The 21,549-nt window shown below is 36.5% G+C and overlaps 1 protein-coding gene across 7 annotated transcripts in view; it reads right to left on the bottom strand.

Moving 5' to 3' along the window:
* LOC118989925 (HEAT repeat-containing protein 5A) overlaps nt 1-21,549 on the bottom strand; it is a 71,234-nt gene that overhangs the window by 29,961 nt on the left and 19,724 nt on the right. For 5 of the 7 annotated variants that reach the window (XM_037050266.1, XM_037050270.1, XM_037050267.1 and 2 more), the window contains exons 5-13: nt 19,850-19,999; nt 19,029-19,203; nt 11,146-11,306; nt 9,764-10,019; nt 9,075-9,230; nt 7,228-7,478; nt 4,958-5,069; nt 2,432-2,584; nt 1,363-1,462 (exon numbers count right to left, since the gene is read on the bottom strand). In XM_037050266.1, the coding sequence (XP_036906161.1) occupies nt 1,363-1,462; nt 2,432-2,584; nt 4,958-5,069; nt 7,228-7,478; nt 9,075-9,230; nt 9,764-10,019; nt 11,146-11,306; nt 19,029-19,203; nt 19,850-19,999 (1,514 nt within the window). The remainder of the gene's footprint in view (nt 1-1,362; nt 1,463-2,431; nt 2,585-4,957; nt 5,070-7,227; nt 7,479-9,074; nt 9,231-9,763; nt 10,020-11,145; nt 11,307-19,028; nt 19,204-19,849; nt 20,000-21,549) is intronic. The other 2 variants (XM_037050269.1, XM_037050271.1) reach the window with 1 other exon arrangement.

Genomic DNA, 21,549 nt, shown 5'->3' with positions numbered 1-21,549 from the left:
ACAACTATAAAATTCAGGGTAGTGATTATCTCTAAAGGAAGGCAGGAAGAATGGTAGAGTGGAACACACAGATAACTTCAACAGTATTGTTAACATTCTAGTTCAGGGGTAGCTAAATTCGACCCACTGCCCATTTTTGTAATGTTTTACTAAAACACAGCTGTGTTGATTCATTAACAGATTATCTATGACTGCTTTTTAAATATATTTTAAACTATTTTAGTTTTTACTAGAGAGGGGGGAAGGGAGGGAGGAAGAAGAGGAGAGAAGCATCAACACAAGAGAGAAACATCAACTGGATGCTTTTGCACGTGCCCTCACTAGGGACGGAACCTGCAACCCAAGCATCTGCCCTGACCCGGGACTGAGCAGGCGACTTTTGGCTTTGTGGGGCAACACCCAACCAACTGGGCTACATGGGTCAGGGCTCTGTAACTGCTTTTCAGCTGTAACAACCGAGCTGAGTAGGTACAACAGAGACTGTATGATCCACAAGCCTAAAAGTTTACTATCTGGTCCTTACAGCTCATTTTATTCTGCTTTATAAGCCACATATTAAATATATTTTTCTGTATATACAAAGTGTTACATCATTAAATACTTCTTGAGAGACTTTCTCTAAATTATACATTTTATCAATTTGGAAATTACAAGTGCTCGTGATATATGCTGGATTTTCTCTTTTTTCTTACCATATATGTATAAGTCAAACATATGAAAACTATAAGAAACAAAAAACTGAAACTGCCCTGGCTGGTGTAGCTCAGTGGATTGAGCACAAGCCTGCGAACCAGAGGATTACGGTTCGATTCCCAGTCAGGGCACATGTCTGGGTTGCAGGCTGGTTCCCTGCAGGCCAACTCCCAGCAGGGGACGCATGAAAGGCAACCATACATTGATGTTTCTCTCCCTCTCTCCTTCCCCTCTAAAGATAGATAAATAAATAAATAATCTAAAAATTTTTTAAAAAGTGTACAATCTGGTGGCATTTAAAAAAAAAACTGAAACTGTTAACAGTCATTTGGTTCTTATAAACACAGAACAGCTCTAACAAACCAGTAGAATGCATACCTGAAAAGGTTAACAGGCTTGATAATTTAATTTCTTGGTTAAATCTAACTGTATAGAAGATACATTATCCACCAAGTAATTTTCCTTCCCTTTTAGTATGTTTTTCTTTTCAAAACCCTAGCCTAAAAAAATAAATCACATAACTAAATATTTGCCTTCTTGTACAAAAGAAGTATCATTCACCAACTATGGAAACTGGCATTATTATTATATTTAAAAATATCACATAATCAGAGGGTAATTGATTACTATTACAACTGTTTAAATCAAATCTAAATAGCAGATCCTTACTGAGTCAGCAAATCCACAGCACAAGGAAGTGGTGGAAGAAGACGCTGAATTACTTCCTCAGTAAGGAGATCACCACAGTGGGAAACAAAGCTCTTGACAGCTGAAACACAGAACAGACTTTCACTTGGCAGAGTGTAATGAACTGTGAAAAAAAGCATTCAACTGTGCCACAACATTTGTATTTTTATTAGATGGATAAAGAAATGTGTTAAAAACAAAAAAATTCTGGAAACTCTAGTATAAAAAGGAAGCTAGGGCCCTCTATTTCTAATCCAAGTAAAAATAAGCTTCCTAGAATTACTAAAAGAGACCACCAACCAAGTTAAGATGTTTCTTTCCTGAGGATTTACTCGGCTCTTGAGCTCAAAAGTAGAAGGATACATTAATTTAGACCCGAAAGTTTGCCAGTTCTACACTAGTTATACAGAACCACGCTCCTTTTTTGAGTTGGTATGTTAGGGTTTTGTAGATGTTACCTGAAACACATAACTTTTTATACGGAGTTAATTTCATATACAAAATAAAAAGTATTTTAAAGTTAGACTGAGATTTAAGATTAATTTCACAACTGTTCTCCACTCTTAAGAGTAAAAAACATCCTGAATAAACATACAAAACCAAAATCAATGCTTTTGTGTCCTTTAAAGGACGTCCTTAGTTCAAATTTTCAAAGTAGATACTATTTTTAAAGGCCTATATATTATAAAGGGTACAATTTATATATATAAAAACTAAATGGAAACATGTTTAACCAATGCTAAGTAAATCCAACCCTAGCATTTCTGAAATGAAGAACAAGTGTCTACTTAAGGCAAAGCAATCTTGACATTTCTCAACTGGAGTGCACCTAATAAAACATGTATTACCCTAAGGATAAGAACTACTAAATTTGGTTTATTACATATACTTCTGTTATAATCACCAACTAATCATAATCAACTATATTCAATTACTAAGAAAAATCACCATAAAAAGACCGTCCTCCTTCAATTGAACATACAAGTATGTGTAAAGTTAAAGAGAGGGAAAAGCCAAAGGAAAGGGAGCAAAAAGACTAAACTTCACCTACCACAGAGTGCACCAGCTCGTCCTTCTAAGGTTACCTGCCAGGTAAATGAATCTCCTCGGCTCTTTTCTGTTTCTAGATCTTTAGGAGACACTGGAAACACACACTTCCACAACAGCAGAACTCGAGCAAGGTGATGACTGACAACTGCGGGACCTGTAATTTATTCAACTTATCACTTACAAAAGAACCCAAAGTGGTGGCTATTTAAAAATCTGTTAATAAACATATCTTGAACCCACTACTGCAATACTTTGTCCCTTTTCTCACATTCTGGCTCTGCACTTAAGGGATGTGGGTTCCGTCCCCAGTCAGGGCACATGCCTAGGTTACATGGTCAATCCCCAGTTGGGGAGTGTCTGGGAGGTAACTGATCAATGTTTCTCTCTCACATCGATATTTCTCTCTCTCTGTCAAAAAAAATTGCTAATTATATCTTCAGGTGAGGATTAAAAAAATAATGCAATAATATTACACCTAGCAAAAATAACACATTTCATGAGCCATCCACAATACTGTAAGGCATGTAAGTACTGTTAGGTAAATCAAAGTTGGTTTATGTGGCATCAGATAAACTGGTAAGTATAGCAAAAAAGATTAAAAATGTTGTAGTTCACATTTGAGGAATGGACTTGAATGTGGTCTATTTGAGTTAACATTTGTTCAGAACAGTGAATGTATTACAAATAATTATGGGGATTTTAATGATGAAGGAATTGCTGAAAAGGCAAAAGAGGTGTTAAAACTGCAAGGCAAAATTAATAAAGCACTCAGACTACCATGAATACCATTCCCCACAAAAAAGAATCAGAACTCACTGAAGAAAGGAGGCTGCTTGCAAGCCTACAATGTACAACCTGGGACATCTTGTCATGTCAAAAATAAACACATTATAACACAAAATACTAGCTTCATGTTAAAAGGACACATGAATCAACCTGAAGGGGCTCCCACTGACTAAAGGTGAGACAATCTGAGGATCAAAACAAATAATAACCACAATGGGCTGTAACACATAAATACATAAAAACCTATGAATTCATGACACTTAACAGCAATAACCTCACTGATCCCCTTTGAAAGTTGCTAGGATATTAGCAACACATTCTAAAAATTATAATAAAGGAAAATCACAATGCATAAGAATAGAATACAGCTCAAGAAAACATAGTAATTAAAGAAAATGTTAATTTAAAATTTTAATCCTTTTCTATATGTTGATTGTGAATATGCAGTAAAATATATACTACTCTTTTTTTAAAAAGGGATCTCTTATAGTCTTTTTACAATGGAATAACCTTGTTTTCAAAAGTTTTATTCACTGCATTTGAAATGAAATACTGGATGTATTAAGTAGTTTATTTTCTCCTTTAATTAACCAAGAATATTGATACGGCTGACAGGAAACATCCAGCCAAGGGCAAATAAAAACCTTAGCCGATTATATCCGCAACACTGTGAAATGATGATTTATGCCAGAGGCCAACAAACATTTTCTATAAAGGACTAGAGAGTAAACATTTCTGGCTTTTAAAGCCAGACAGTCTCTACTACGATTACTCAAGTCTGCTGCGACTGGTGCCTGAAGGACACAGATAACATGTGAACAAATGACTGTGGGTGTGTTCTAATAAAACTTTATTTACGAACACTGAGAACTGATTTTCATGTAAGTCTCATGTCACAAAAAATAGCCTTTGTTTTGAAACCATTAAAAAGGTACAAATCATTCTTAGCTTGCAGGTTGCATTAAACAGGCAACAAGCCAAATTTGGCTTATAGGCTGAACCCTGATCTAGTCCAATACATCTTTAATCATCTCAAGAACACTACTTAAAGTGGTTCCTCATTTATGACTGCTTCTTTTAATTTAAGCCCCTTTTAGATCAAATTACTTAGATGTCAAAAAATGTATTGGTCAAATTCAGCCACTTTTATATGCTAGCAATACATCACATGACTATAAAGTACAGGTTTATAACAAAATATAGCTTTAATAAAGCAGTAAAATTAAGTTTCAAAGTTACAGGATATAACTATAATAGCCATGACCACAAAATACATACTGATTTTTAATAAATGTAATTTAGATGAACCCTATCCCCTTCAATATAATTACCTTATTGGTGTTACCAATTCCCACAACAATTATAGAAATGGATTCACAGACTACAGTGTGTTTTCTTGCCTACCTGTATTTTGGAAAATATTTTTTTTCTGAAGATGGATATAAATGACTTTTGGAAAAGCCAGAGTCATTCAAAGTTAAGACTGAAAGATGATCAAATTGGCTTATCCTGTTTAAGCTTGACACACTGATCTTAAAGAGAATTTAAAATAAATCGAAAAATGTTTTGGAGAATAAAGTATATGGCTTCCTAAGGTGACTGGGTAGAAAACAAATGTTTGTGTAGATATTTAAATTCTGGTACATATTGAAAGTTAGTCTGGTCAAATGATCCATTACCATATTTTACATTCAGAAAACACGAACTTCACAGTCCCGCAAACATTCCACAAGACTATTACCTAACGTCATCAGAGCAGCAATCAGTAACCACCCAGCCTGTGTGCGCTGAGCTGAAAGGCGACTGTTCTGAACAGCAGAACACAGCAAATCCTCTGCTAATGTCATAATAATCTATTTACATGTAAGAGAAAAAAGCAAAAACAAAAAGCATATCAGTTTAGAGATTACTGGGCAAAGGACAACAATAATATCTTGAAAAATTAATTCTCACATATATTAATTGATAAAGAACTGTCATTTATTTCATGCCACACATAAATTATTAAAATTCTGCAGCACACCCCAAAATATATATTTTGCTGATCTGACATTAAAATAGGTATACTTTTGATTCATTCACACCAGACAGCTCTGCTGTCACTTTTAATTTGACAAACTCAGGGAAAACAGGTCAGTGCCCCTGACTCAATAGGTATTCCATGTTTTAAAAATGCTACGACACACTGGTTGAAAATCACTGATGTAAACTGTATCACAACGTCATATAAGAACTGTAAGAAAAAGTAAATTTTCAAGGTTAAATATTGGCATATTAGGTGTACACAGAAGTCCTATGACTGTTTGTAGAGTATATGTGACAACATTGTACAGTTGTTTAAGTTTAGCTGTACAAAACTTGTTTTGTTTTTGGCAACCATCTTAGATAGTAACTACCAGAAAAAGCCTCCTTACAGGAATCTCACTTTTAAAAATTTTGCATACCACTTTGATACCCAAGTGGCTATATACTATGGAGGTTAAAAGTTTTCACACTGAGCTCTGGCTGGCGTGGCTCAGCGGCTTGAGTACCAGCCTACAACCCAAAGGGATGCCGGTTCAATTCCCAGTCATGCATGGCACATGCCTGGGAATGTATGTGCCATGAATCAATGAATCATATCACTTCCCAAAGTTGTCAATCACCTGAATTCAAATGGTGTTGGCAATATTCAAAGTACATTTGCAATTTTTGAAATAGTGGTTATGTTCTTCTGCAAAGTGTTAACTGTGGAAGATATACTAGAATACTCATTAATAAAGACAAAAGAATGACAAGAAAGCAATGAATAATGGTAATTTATTTTAAAAGAAATATTTTTGTGTGTGAGGCCCAGGTTATGAGGGCTTTCATTATGAAACAACAGTCTCTGACAAATTGCAACCCTTAGCTACCTATCAAAAAGGAAAACATATTTTGTGTTCTATAGTTCATTGAAGTTTTTTCTTTAGTTTTCTTTGAAATTCTTTGCACATCAACATGGAGTTATTTATTCACTAGGCTCTATATCATATTCTGATTCAAAGTGCTACCTTCAAAAGCACTCTATTTACTGAGAAAACCATATTTTTGGTCAGCAATGCAAATTGAGGACAACTTTTTTTTAGCATCATTATGAACTCATCAGGGTGTATGTATTTTGAGCTTCAATCAACATTTACCATTATTTTTTGATGTACACATTATCCCATCTTTGGTGAGTGGAAACCCTTTAAGTTACCTCTTGAATTCTTTTATAATGAACACACTGTAAAGGTGATTACTTCTGTGCTTTCTGGCATGACCAGATATCCAGGCTTATACTGTGCATTTCCTGCCCCCGACCTGGAACCAGCCACTCTATGAAGCTCTGATTCCTTTGCTGGAAAAGGTATTTAGAGCCATAATCTGGGTACTAGCGGTTGTCCCTGCTACTTAGTTGTTACTACTTTTAGGTATTTACTAGACAGAGAAGATAAGTGTATTTAAAAATAGAAAATTATAAGTTCCTAGTAGTATTTTCAATTTAACTTTAACATATGGGCTCATACTTAACTTCCTTGATTCCATTGTTGTAGCTCTTTTTTGTTTAATATGGAAAATCTTGTTTCCTAACAATATTAAGTATCTACTTTATCTGATTCTATTTAATTTCAAAATAATATCACAAATTATTAAACAAAGTTTAAGATTTTTGTTTCAGCTCTATTTGTCTTTTACAATGTGATTTTAAAGGTACTTTATGACAGAGCTAATATATAGCAAAATAAAGCCTTCAGGAACAAATTCTTTTACTAAGGGGAAACACTTTCAACAGAAAGCACTCCTGTTTAAATGTGGATAAGACATTATTTAACCAACCCTTCCTGTCTCCATAGTAATTACATTGATAATATTTTACACTTAAGTAGTATAGCTGATTGCTAAGAAATGTGTCCTGCATGGCTATGACTGGGTGATACACATGAAGACTATGATGTTTTAGGAAAAGCTTAAAATGTCATTAGTATCTGTGGAGAATGAAGTCATTACCTTGCCCTTTCCATGAGGAATTCCCAAAGGACAATGTTTCACTGCTCCCAACAAAGCTGCCACAGCAAAACTAAAGCCAGTCACTGCCTCTGGTGAAGACTTAAGGACAGTAAGCTTTTCAAGGCAACGGTCTAAGAGAGGTGTCAGGTATGAAGGCAACGCCACGGCAATGCAGTGTAAACACCAAGCTGCTGCTAGTCGAACAGAAATGCTAGGATGAAGAATAACTGAAACGACACTGTCGAGAACACCTGGAAGGACAGAAAAAATAAAAGGTGCCTTAGCCACACAGATAAAACTCATTTAGCAATTATACAGTCAGAGGAATAAGTAGTCTCATGAATAACGTATATATTATCTTTAGTAAAAGCTAAATCAGAACAGAAAGGTGATACATAATTATAAATAATTTTTGTGCCCAAGAATTATTTCTTCTAATATAGCTCATGAAAACTGGCTTAAATGAAACCAATACACAAAAGAAAACCTGAATTTCCTAAATAAGCCAATGTTCTGTGCACTTTACCTTGACATCATTATTGGTGGTACTAGCAATTAAAAATGACCAGTAACAAGTACCTTGAGAAGAAATGTTACACCATGCTCCACCCTCCATTTTTTTCAGGATAAAAAATCCCTTCTGGCACATTTATATACGTTCAGTATACTTCCTGTCTACCATATTGCTCTTATATGAGAGCAAAATGTTAAACTTGAGGATCTGCTAGGTTGTAAATATACTTCTAATCAACTACAAAGAGACTGGAGTACCACTACTGGTAAAAAAAAAAAAAAACATGTCCACATTTGTAATAATTCAATATACACCTTCACCAAAACATGTAACACTTCAGGTCAACTGCTGCTTAAATAATATGTATCCTGGATAAAGAGCAAACAAACAAAATATAATGTAATACTTCAGTCCACAAGAAATATGTATCACAAAGCACAAAAACCATTAAAAATGATTTTTAAAAGTGATTAAATAGAAGCCAATCGCAATAAACCACTGTTTGATTCCATTTATATGAAATATCCAAATAGGCAACTCCGTAGAGACAGAAAGCAGATTAGTGATTGGCAGGGGCAAGGGGGGGAAGGGAGATGGGGAGTGACTGCCAATGGGTGTAGGACTTCCTGGGATGATGAAAACATTCTGGAATTAGACGCTGGTGGTAGTTGTATAACTCTGAACATACCAGAACCCCTGAATTGTATACTTTATAAAGAGTGAACTTTGTATAATGTGAATTATCTCTCACAGTGATTAAATAATTTTCAAAAGAAGAAAGAAACAGAGATTGCTTGCAAGGAACTCTGAGGAAGTAAATTAGTTGTACCATATAGAAACTAATGTTTTCACTCAGATGAGAGATGTGAATTCAGGTTTATTTCTCTATTTTCCATGATGTTTTTTAAAAAATTATTTTCATTTATTTATTTTTGATGTTACAAAGAGGGGAAGGGAGGGAGAAAGAGACAGAGGACCATCAATGTGAGAGAAAAACATGGATTAGCTGCCTTCTGTACATGCCCCAACTGGGATCTGCACCAGAGCCACACCGGCCAGGGCTATTTTCCCATTAATTTAACTCTCCTCAGAAAGGAGAGTGGGGCTGAGGTTGTGGGAGAGATGCAGAGAACCTTTAATAGCAAAAGCAAACCCTCCCTCAAATATATACACATTTTAGTAATCTTGATTATATGTATTTCATAAAACATTTCTAATAAATCTATAGTGGAATCTCTGAGAACGGAACTATAGGAAGGAGATTTCCTTCCTTGGAATGAAGATGCTAGAGTAAAGGTAAAAACAAGGTCTTCAGATGAGTCACACCAGATACCTGCACTTGAATCCTGCAACAAGGGTGCAGCTGTGGTGCCGAGACTGTGTATGAGATTTCCAAGTTCTTGTAAAGCACATACCAGCATGTGCTGGCTGGCTGCTACGTCTGTGGAACCAAGCCGGGTTTCCGAATTACCGTCACTCATCACAGCATCTGCCAGAAGAATAAGAATGAACTATGCAACAATGCTGCGTTAAAATAGATTATAGGGAGTGTTAGGAGCAGAAAAGTATAAAAGCAAGGATTAACACCTGCACTTGATCTATATGAAACCTTTATGGCAGTAAATGAAATACTAAAAAGGGGACTTTTAATTCATCAGTGAAGAATTAAAACTAATTTACCCAGTCAGTTCAAGCATCTCAACCATAACCCCCTTACTATTCCTTTAGCAGGTGGCACTGAGAGGAAGAACTAATGGAAAACAGAAACAATGCGTCGACTTCTACAGGAAGATCATGAATTCTGATGAACTATTATCACCAGCCCTTAAGATCTGTATACAATAGTTATTACCAAGTTCGACAACTTACGTCTCATCTGTATATTGATTATTTTACCCTGAAACAACTGATGTCTATTATTAAAGTGTTGTTTGTACTAGTAGAGCAATATACCAGTCTAGCTTTTCCTGAGGAACAATTCCGTCAGCAATGTTAAAACAGAGAGCCTTAGTAGATCCATACCCACTACTTTCTTTAACTTCCAGATAGTCTGGCAAATATCCTTGGCAGCAGCAATTTGAGCCTTTTCTCCAAGAAGGCCTCCTATAGTAGCTCGAAGGATAAATGAAACACAACGGCGACTGCAGACAGCATCGCTCTGGGTTTGGGTGACTTTAGGATGCGACTGTGACACAAGGCTCAGGATATGAGACAGACAGGCAGCAAAATTTCTCTCTAGCCATGCTCCTCCTAGTGTTGAAATCAATACCACATAAGCCTAAAGAAAGAAAGGAGTTTTATCTTCAAAACGAAATAATTTCAATTGTATGTTAACATTTTCTCTTCCACAAACTGCAGAATTTATTAATATGTCTCTTATCTTTCCTCATTTATAGTCACTTTATATATATATATATATATATATAGCACTATTTTTTTTGTTTATAGTCGGCATAGTCAGCTACTAAGTAAAATGTGTCTGTGGCTTCTCCGAACAAAGAACTCAAGTTCTGTCACATTCTGAACAAGAAAATCCAAATCAGACACACAAGCACATTGAAGGCATTAACTGTGTTCCAACATAACAACTCTAAGGGATGTCAGTTTTAGAAACCTCTAAGTTCGTAGTGATGAGTCACGGTTGTTACTTTCAAGAAAGTTAATGATTTATTTTATTCCAGAGATACAAAGATAGTAGTTTTCTTATATAATTGTTTTTTTAAAAAACACATAGTTTACAATTAACTATACTGGGACATCTTACATTTTCATGAAGTCTAATATCACACAGTAAAAAACAATGAGGGCATATGTGAATTTAAAAAAAATACAGGTTTGTTTTGAACCATAATGGCATTTAGAAAACAAGGTAATTTAAGGAAAGAATGCAGAAACCTTTGTTTTGTTTTATTCTAAGATACTTTTCCCAGAATTTGGCTTTTAAAATTTTGGTCAGGACCAAGAATTCAAGCACTTAAATAGAGAGCATTCTGTAACGTTTAGTTAGGGTCGAACTGATGCTGAATAATATGTACCTAATAGCTTAAACTTGGAACTGTACACATAAACACAGTGCAAAACGTTAAACCACAAGATCCATGAAAGCACAAGACCTAAAAACAAACAAAATACTCATTTCAAAGGAAATAAACAAAATTATTCCATTATTACTAAATGAAAGCATTGGGTATAACACTCTATCTAACTGGTTTTGTTTATGTTAAATAAGGTTCTCTTACTTGTAATCTAGTTTTTAAAAAGTGGTTTGGCCTCACCATACCTATTTATTAATAAAAGAGCGTTAAGTGATGACCTTGCATAGTATCACTTCTGCCTGGAGTCAGATCCTAAAACTATCACTGCAGGCCAGTGAGAAATATGTTTAGACTATTTGTGATTCTAACCTGAGTAACTCCAACTCGAACATCCCTACTGACTGAACTGGTTCCTTTCAGCATATCACCACTGGCTCGAAGAAATCCTGAGCTCCCACGCAGAAACCCTGTTGCTAGTAATTCAAGAACTTCCTCCAGAGATGCTCTGCGCATGCTTTGACGTGACGCTGCCATAACAAAGAACAGAGCAAAACATGTGATTCGTATTCTGCAGACTAAATTTTAATGCGCGATCTTGATTAGAACATTAACTGAAAAAGATAAATTAAAAATCCAAATAAAATGCAAAATTTACAGGACATTATACACATTAACACAAATCCCACAAGGGTTCAGAGATCAAATCATAATGGGCTCTGTCATGTCAGTGACGTCTTAAAGTCTACAACACTTTGAAATTATGCTCTATTTGCCCTCTTTTCCTCAAAGGAGTCGCAAATGTAACAGAATTCTAAAACAAGGAAAAACATAAATAAATTGCCTACTTCTCCATGAATGAAAGGGCAACACAATGCTCTGAAAATTTTTTAAATCATTAAAATGCCAAAATCATAACTTTATTTTTCTAAATGCTCTCCAATTTTTAATAAAACTTATATAAAGTAACAACTGTGTCTTACTTTTAAAACCTTCAACTGCAAGTGCAATTTTTGTTACATCCTTAGTCTCTGAAGAAATCAAAGCCAAATATTACTAAAACTTCTCCATCAGTTCTCAGGCTACAATAATTAAGACATTAGTCTGTCTTCAGTTTGACATAGCTGAGTTTCTCCCTGTGAATATCTAGGAAATAGTATCTCCTTTAAAAAGGAGATACTTCTCCTTTAAGAGAAGAAGAAAAAGAAACCATTTTCTCTCTTCCATTCTTGTGAAAAATGGTTATGAGCACAGACCCTTATTGATTCAAGTCATACATAGTACAGAAATAAACTTCCATTATTTAAAAGTATGAACAAAAAAATTTACTCTTTAGCCTCAAGAGGAGAAAACAAGAGGAAACAAAAGAAAATCTATGTTGGCCTTTGGGAGAAAAACATTGGTGAATGGAAAACAAAATCCAAAATATGTGGATCACATATTCTAAGGAGCGACGACAACAAACATAATATAAGACACAAGACTGAGGACACAGTAAGTCAGACAGTGAATGAAAGCTATGCATAAACATAGTAGGTTAGGAATACTAGGGCTCAGGGGCAAGTGTAGTTATGTTTTTAAATAAGTTAGTCAGGTTATGGTTCATTGAAAGGGTGACATCTGAACATAACCCCATACCAAGTGAGGGCATTAGGCATGCAGATATCTAGGGAGAAAGTAATCTAGGCAGAGGAAACAGCTCAGGCAAAAAAGCCTTGAGGAATATGCCTAGTGAATCCAAGCAGAGGCATGTGGACAGAGCGGAGGAGGGGTATAGTGGGAGACGGGCCAGGGTAGGAGGATGGGAAGGGAGTAAACGAAAAAGGACCCTGTAGGTCCTAATATAGATGTGAATGAGGTAAAGTGCCAGTGGAGGACCGTGAGCGGAGAAGCTATATAAAGGGTCACTGGTGTCTGTGCTAAGGAAAGACTGTACCGGGCGACAAAGGTAGAAGCAGGAAAATCCATTAGGAGCAATTTAGTAATTTAAGCAAGAAGTGATGGTGGCTTAGGTCAAGGTGGCTGCAATAGAGTGGAATCTGAATATATATATATATATACATATGTATTATTTTTATTAGAAAAAAACCTCAAAATTACAAAAAAGCCAAAAGAGTTGTAAAATCTCATAACCCCTTTACCTAGACTCACATTTTCCTTACTGCTTCCTCATTTTTGAGGAACATATATATGACTAGCCGTTTCACAGAAGAGCCCTCAATTTGAGTTTGTGTAGTCCCTCTCAGAATTTTTGGCAGGATAACTACATAAGCAATGCTGTAAGCCTTCTCAATGCATAAAATCAAAAGTCAGGTTTGTCCAAATATTTTTTCCTTTTGTAATTATAAGTAACATGTGTGGTGATACTTTAAGATAGCATAAATATCCTAGAATGTTTGATAACTTTCACCCAAGAATGCACTGAGAATTTCTAATTCCAAAAATGTCATTACCTTAAAATTACCTGTATTTATTAGTTAAATTCTACTGGGGAAAAAAAAAGCTTTTCCTTTACTTACTTTTGGTAATCTATGAAAATATGGTTCCTTTTTATTAACAAGTTATCCATCGTCTGTCATTAGTAACTTAACCAGTGGAAGAGTCTCTTTTAGAAAGCAGGCCAGGGAAAGCACCTTATTTTGTGGTATAAGATGTCCCAAGCTCATTTTCAGAATTTCCCCGCTCCAACCCCATAATAAACTTCTCCCGATTCTGGTTATGTTTTAAAACTGTCAAGTAGAATAACTACTGAATGAGAGACAAAAGGGTGACTTTATAAATTTTGGTTTGAACACCTACAAGAGCAGTTTTCATGGACTTAGATTAGCAAGACTGCAAGTAAAGCAGGTGAGTACATGTGGGGGAGGGAAGCCAAGCATTCACTTTAGGAAGAGTTAATTTGAAACATTAAATAGATATTCAAATAGAGATTTCAAATGGCCAGCTGGACATGAGTCTGGTGTCCAGAAGAGAAGTCTAGGACAAAGATACAAATCTAGGAATGCCTGATACTGATGATACAAAGACAGAATTGAAGCTGTGACATTGGGTACAACCACCAAGAAGGTGAGAATAAGAGCAGAAGATGAAGGATAGACAATGGGCTTTTTCTATGAGAAGACAAGCGACCACTGAAGATGATGGGAATTTCTAGAGAGGAGAAAGAGAAACCAAGGGATTTTTAAAGGACATTAAGGTCCTCAAAGGCAAGTGAGAAAAGAACAAGAAGGATCCAACTGAGTTATATGCTGCTGACAGGTCAAGTAAGACAACAGACAGCTAGCTACCTGCTGGCTTTAGCAGGGCTAAATACTAGAACGGAAGTTCCAAAATGGCAGGGGCTTTTATGTGTTTTCTTCAATAACATATCCCCCATATTGGAACAGATCCTGGCCCAGAATAAACACTCAATAAATTACAAATTGAGTGAATAAATGGATGTGGTGGTCACTGGTAACCTTCACAAAAATAATTTTGGTGGATCAGGGAAAACTCCTAGTTTAAGTGGATTTGGAGAATATGGCAGGAGAGGAATGAAAGACAGAGTGTCAGCTCTCCTGGGGGAATACAGTCAACAACGTCGTAATAACCACATATGGCACCAGGTGGGTACCTGAAATATTGGGAGGTACCACTTGGTCAAGTACATCATTGGCCCTGACTGGTGTGGCTCAGTTGAATGGGTGTCATCTTGCAAAGTGAGGGGTCATGGGTTTGATTCCTGGTCAGGGCTCATGCTTGGGCCACAAGTTGGGTCAGGTGGGGTGTGTACAAGAGGCAGCAGATCCATGTTTCTCTCCCTTTTTTATTCCCTCCTTTCCTTCGCTCTAAAAATAACTAAAATATTTTAAAAAATAAAGTACCACAATGCTGTACACCTGAAACTGATAAAGAATAGTACTGAATGTAAACTGTAACTGAAAAATAAAAATAAATAAAATGACAAATAATCCTGGAAAAGAAAAAAGAACTCTCCTGAAAAAAAAAACAAAACCAAGTTTTGCAGGGAATAATCCAGTAGAGAGGGAGAAGTTGATGAGGGGAGTCATCCTAGAGCAACGTCCTTGGGCACGTACATGAGAGAATGAACTCTAATGGAAAGTATGCTTTCCTTGTTTTTTGACTACATTTTATTGATTTTGCTATTATAGTCCCAATTTTCCCCCCTTACCCCCTCCACCCACACTCCCCACTCCCTCAGGCAATCCCTACACCACTGTCCATGTCCATGGGCCATGTAAGCTCTTTGGCTGTTCCATTCCCTATGCTGTACTGTACATCCTCGCTGCTATTCTGTAACTATGTATTTGCACTTATATAATCCCCTCACCTCCCTCACCTCAGCCTCCTCCACACATTGACAACCATCAAAACACTGTTTTTCTTGTTTGCTTAGTTTGTTTTTTTAGATTCAGTTGTTGATAGGTATGTATTCATTGCCATTTTATTATTCATAGTTTTAATCATCTTTATCTTAAATAAATCCCTTTAACATTTCATATAATGGGTTTAGTGATGATGAACTCCTTTAGTTTTTTCCTTGTCTGGGAAGTTCTTTATCTGCCCTTCAATTTTAAATGATAGTTTTGCTGGGTAGAGCAATCGTATATATACATATATACAGTTTCCTGTTTTTCATGACTTTGAATATTTCTTGCCAATCCCTTCTGACCTGCAAAGTTTCTGTTGAGAAATCAGCTCAGAGTCTTAGGTGAACTACCTGGTAGGCAACTAACTGCTTTCCTCTTGTTGCTTTTAAGATTCTCTCTTTACCTTTAACCTTTGGCATTTTAATTATTGAGTGGGCCCGTTTGCATCCATCTTGTTTAGGACTCTCTGTGCTTCCTGGATTTGCATGTCTATTTCCTTCACCAAATTATGGAAGTTTTTCTTTCATTATTTTTTTCAAATAGATTTCCAATTTCTTGCTCTTTCTCTTCTTTCGCTGGCACCCTTATGATGTGAATGTCGGACTTCTGAAGTTGTCCCAGAGGCTGCTTATACTTTCCTCACATTTTTGGATTCTTTTTCCTTCGTGTTGTTCTGATTGGTTGTTTTTTGTTCTAAATCACTGATTTAGAACAGTGATTGGCTTCACCCACTCTACTCATTTCCCTGTAAGTTCTTCTTTATTTCAGTTAGTGTATCCTTTGTTTCTAACTGGGTTGTTTTCATGCTGTTGAAGTCCTCACTAAGCTCCTTGAGCGCCTTTATAACCAGAGTTTTGAACTCTACATCTGATAGACTGCTTATCTACATTTTGTTTAGCTTTTTCTGCAGTTTTGATGTTTTTTCATTTGGGCCATGCTTCTCTGTCTCATTTTGGCAGCCTTCCTGTGTTTGTGCCTATGTATTAGGTAGAGCTGCTATGACACCCTGTCTTGGTAGTGTGGCCTAATGTAAGTAGGTGTCCTGTAGGGTCCACTGGCACTGCCTCTCCTAACGCCCATGTTGGGTGTTCAAGTTGTGCCTTCCATGTGGGCTGAGTACACCCTCCTCTTATAATTGAGCCTTGATTGCTGCTGGCTGATCAATGGGAGGGATTTACCCAGCTAGTCAGCTGCAAGGACTGGCTATGAACGCTGATCACTAACCTCCACCCTCTGTGGAGGATCGGCTCTGTGGAGGCCGAATGATGGTGCTCCAACATGGTTTATAGCTGCCCACTGAGCTTCCCGGGGGGTGCAGGCCAAGGCCAGGCCCTACCTGTGTTTCCCCCAGGATCACCCTACCAAGTTATAAAGTAATCTGAAATGGCTGCTACTTGCGCTGGGCTTGGAGATTTCAAGAAGTCAAGCTATGAACTCAGGCTAGTTTCTGGTAGTGCTATGACTGGGGCCACTTAGCAAAAGGCTGGGGGCTCACTGAGGCCAGGTGTTGCTTATTTGAGAGGATTTAGGAAGTTGTGAAGCATGAGCCAAAACCAGCCTTTCAATGTCAAAAAGCCTCTGTTAACAGCTTGTGCGGACTATGGAGCCTCACAGGGTCTCCAGTGCAGGGAAAACAGTGTCAGTCCAGTTGATGGAGTCTCAGATATAGCACCTGACTGCTGGTTCTGTGGGGGGAGGGTTCAGAGAAGGGACAAAGGCCTCTGTCCAATCTTCTGTCTGAGAGAAAGCTGTCCCCGAGCTCCTGCCTTGATGCCAAACACTTCAGTTCCTCCGTGTAGGCCGCTGGTGCCTTTCAAGCTGCTACTCCAGTGCTAGAGCTCCGAGGAAGTAAGTCTGAGTAAGTTTGTGTGTGGGTTCTTTAAGAGGAGTTGCTTGGGACTCCAGAAGTTTCTTTCACCAACTCTATACCCGCTGGTTTTTGCAGGCAAAAGTTATAGGGATTTCTTCCTGACACTGGAACCCTGGGCTGGGGAGCCTGGTGTGGGGCTGGGACTCTATATCCATCCCAAATCTTTATCTACCACATGCGGATATGGGACCAGCCTGTTTTGCATCTCTGCCCATCCTACCAGTCAGGATGGGTGTGGTTTCTTTAACTTCATAGTTGTCAAACTTTTATTTCACTAGATATCTGACAGTTCTCAGTAATGGCTATTCTATATTTTAGGTGTAATTTTCATGTCTAAAGTGTGACTTTAATAGAAGACTGAATAATTCATCCTGAGCAACAGAGGGAAAGTCAAAGTATATGTGTATAGATGCTAGAAGGTGAATCAATTTGGTAGGGGAGCCTATAAAAGTCATTTAAAAAAAGATGGAAAAAGAAGAAGATATAATCACAGTTAATTAGAAAGTAGGAGAGTGAATGGATTAGGGAAAGTAGTATGTTGGCCAGTCACCATCAAGGACCTACTTGAGGTTCATGGTCAAGAAGTAATTAATATTACATAAATTTCTAGGAACTTTGCTATCCCAATGCTAGGAGAATGTCATACTCAATTCCTGCTTTTTAAGTACATTGGTATAATATATCACCTATTTGAAGCTTGTAAGTTTTACTAAGGAAATAATTTCAATTCTGTACTATGTAATCCTTGCACATTGTGGATGAATGTACAAATATCCACTGAATGTCTTCCAAATTCTTAAGTGCTATGTTGCTATTAATCCCCTACTTAAAAAAAGACATCTAGATCACTTTTTATGTGTACAAAAATGACACAATTATACCCTAAGCAAAAACTACAGATGAACTTCTAAAAGATTAGGGCAAAGTTTTTTAGTGTGGGTGAAGCTGATTCTTCACTTTGCTTAGTCTGATTACAAAATTGCTGGTGTTAGGGTTAGTGCTAACTAAAGGAGAATATACATTTAAATACCATTCACATTTATTATGCAACTGTACATTTTTGTTTTTATTACAACTGTGTGCTAGTGTTAATGACATATTAATGTGCATCTTACCTTTTCAAGAGGACTTGATTAAACATGTCTTCTAATTTCAAATTATTAGGAAGGTTAAGACTAAACCTCTTAAATGACCTGAACCATTTTTTTTATTTAAGGAATTTTTTTTGCTTCTTTCTCTTCCCAATCTACCTTTTCACTTTACCTCCCACCCCACCATAAATTATAAATTATTATTGAATCAAAAGATTAGGAGAACCACAATAAAAAAATTCTTTTTTAAAAAATTTTATTTATTTATTTTTAGAGGGGAAGGGAAGGAGAGAGGGAGAGAAATATCAATGTGTGGTTGCTTCTCATGCATCCCCTGCCGGGAACTGGCCTGCAACCCAGGAACGTGCCCTGACTGGGAATCGAACCACGGTTGTTTGGTCTGCAGGCCCGCGCTCAATCTACTGAGTTACACCAGCCAGGGCAAAAAATTTCTTACTATAAATCTTAAACTTGTGGGTCTCAATTGAAGAATGAGAGGACTGTTAGTGTTCTCAGATAATTCTTATATCTGTTATTTGGAATTATTTATATCATCACTCCCTTTTACAAACTTACTAATGACATTTTCTTTTTCTGTCCATAATCAAATGCATTCTATTTAAAAAAATTCTCAAGATTTAGATCATCCATCTGTTGGATAACACTTTACAATTTACCTAAAAAAGACTATAATGTAGAGGAAGACACTGACTGAATAAAGTACATTTCATCAAGAGTTCTTTTTTTTGCCCTGAAATTTTTACTTTATTGTTTAAAATGAAATCTAGGACCTAGATCAATGTTACAGGCTAAAATTAATTTATAAAATAGTTTGCCTCTTTTAGTGGTAATGGTATATATGTGTTTGTTTAAATCAACTGTAAAGAAAATAAAGACATTCTGAAAATAATTAAATGAAGTTACCTTTTCCTGGATGTTTAGAAATTATAGCGTTAGCCAACACTGTCCCTAGTAGCTTTGAAACTGAAATCCGCACATCATAATTGGAACCTTCAAAGGACTTAAAACATAGTGTGGCCACACTATCCAGGTCTGTACTCCACATGAAGCTGGCCTCACTCTGAAGTTCAAGGAGACACTGGTCAAGTGGAAAAACAAATTAATGAAAAACAAAACATAAATGTCACGTTCAGATCTATGTAAGCTGTATAAACCATCAAGATCTAACAAAAATAATACACAAATCCAAAGTTTCTAAATAATGATTAGAGACAACAAATGAATACTTATTCAAAGTCCTAAGAGCAGTGTGTTCACCTAGTGTGAGAGGAGGAGGCTGTAAAAAATGTCTTTAGAAACAGACTGAAAGCTATAAGCAATTGTGAGAATAATTCCAACACAAGCAACTCTATTATACTATCTAAGCAACTATGTTAATCAGGCATGACAGAAACAAAAATAAATCACTTTTGAACAACATAAACCTTACATGTAAATGGTAATTGACAGAATTATACAGAGGAAACTTAATAGAAGGAATACTGAGTCTGATCATTTGAACTCACTACCCTCAATAACGTGCTGCTAACTTCTGCTAACTTGATGAACTTTGAGAAAGTCATGTAACTCTCTGGATCTCAATTTCCTCCTGTGAAAGTGAGACAGCTGATTACCAAAGTTGCAGCCTAAGAAGATGGGGATGTTACTAGTGTTTTCACAGGAATAAACTGGTTTAATTTTCTTCATAGAAATTTTTAGAAATCGTGCTTATTAGACCATTTCACCTTTGCAGCAGCACAACGAACAGCCATGGACCTGTCCGTCAAGCAGGATCTAGCAGCTTTATAAACATCCCTGTGGCAAGGTGCAGCGGCAGCTCCAAGTCCTTTCAATATATTCTGCAGGCTCAGCATGATCTCATAGCGACCTTGAGACTACCAAAGAGAAAAGAAAAATGTAAATAGGAAAATAAAGTACTGTGATGAATAGCATTACACACTGACATTTACCTCATAGATGAGAGAAATACTCAAGATTTTTGTGCCTACTAACAAACCTATTCTGACATCAAGAAACACTGATAGTTGCTATTTATAAAGTATCTGAAAACTGTTACATGTATATATTACATTTCAACACAATACAAATTTCATGGTATTGATGTGAAGATTAAATAAAATTATATGGAAAAGTGTCTAGCACCATCCTTGTGTGTTGTTAAATAGCCAATACTTGGTTGCTAACAATGAGGTAATATGGTAAGAATGCAGGGTCTGACACCTATTAGCTACATGACCTTGAACAAATCTATTTCTTTATCTCTTAAATGAAGGTAATAGTAACTACCTCTCAGCTTGTTTTGAGGCTCAAAAGAGTTACTACAAGTAAAGCGCTTAGCATAGAGCCTGAAATGCAGTAGACATTTTATCACTTATTGGTCCAACGAGTTAAACTCAGAGGTTAAAAGTCTGGGCTTTAGATTTAAAAAGACCTGGGTTTGAGTCTTGGTTCTGACCCTTACATCTGTGACTTTAAGATGTTCTTACTTATTTCTTTATTTATAAAATGAGGTTAGGGTGAACCGCATAGAGCCAATGTGAAGGAAGTAAACCCCTGTGGGGAAGACATTCACCACAGAGCCTGCCACATAATAAATACTCAAGATGTTATATCTGCTTGGATTATTGATGTTTTACTAAATGCCCCAAACAATTTCAACATCTCAGGAAGTTAAGGCCACTGAAAATAAGCAAAGTAGGAAGAAGACAAAGTCAATATTAAGTATCATTTTCATAGTAATGTTATTCATTTATCTTTGTTCAAAGGGTCACAATAGTGACTAATTATAAGTGGACATAACAAAATGGGTCCTAAAGGGAAATTTCTGAACTTTCTTTTATCTCAATTTCAAATGCTGTCTGTCACTGATGGGTATGTATCAAACGTAGGAATCCCTTCTGACATCTCTGAAATTTGCCACATGATCAACTAAATCATAAAGGTAAAAAAAAGTGAAGAAATAATATACTTTTCAATAAGTTAACATTTCTAAGACCTACAGAGTCTGTTAACCATAGGGCCCAAAAAAGTGTAAAGAAGAAAAAAAGTTTAAAATGGCCACATTTCAGTAAACAAAAGTTGTTAGAGACATCTCCCCTAAGTAAAACCAGGTTTACAGATGTTAACCATCCCTTCTAAATCACCCTCTTCAATCCTTCAGGAAACCACTGCTACGAAGTGATCTGCAGAGCAGATTCTCTCATCAGTCTTACATTATGGATGTCCCTCTCCTTGAAGTTCTTAAATCAGCTACTTAAAATTTAACACATTTTACATTTTAATCTTCCCATGTTTTTTCTTGGTACATTTAAAAAGTGTACATGTAATTAGCCAGCATTTTTATAAATCATCTCAGAGTTATTGTCTAGATCTGGGGTCCCCAACCCCCAGGCCATGGACTAGCCCCGGTCTGCGGCAGCCAGCA

This window comes from Sturnira hondurensis, unplaced genomic scaffold, assembly GCF_014824575.4.
Source record: "Sturnira hondurensis isolate 20B ecotype Veracruz unplaced genomic scaffold, ASM1482457v3 Scaffold0006655, whole genome shotgun sequence".
NCBI classification, from domain to species: Eukaryota; Metazoa; Chordata; class Mammalia; order Chiroptera; family Phyllostomidae; genus Sturnira; species Sturnira hondurensis.
Note: the sequence above shows the minus strand (reverse complement) of the source record. Positions and strands in the feature narration are given on the sequence as shown.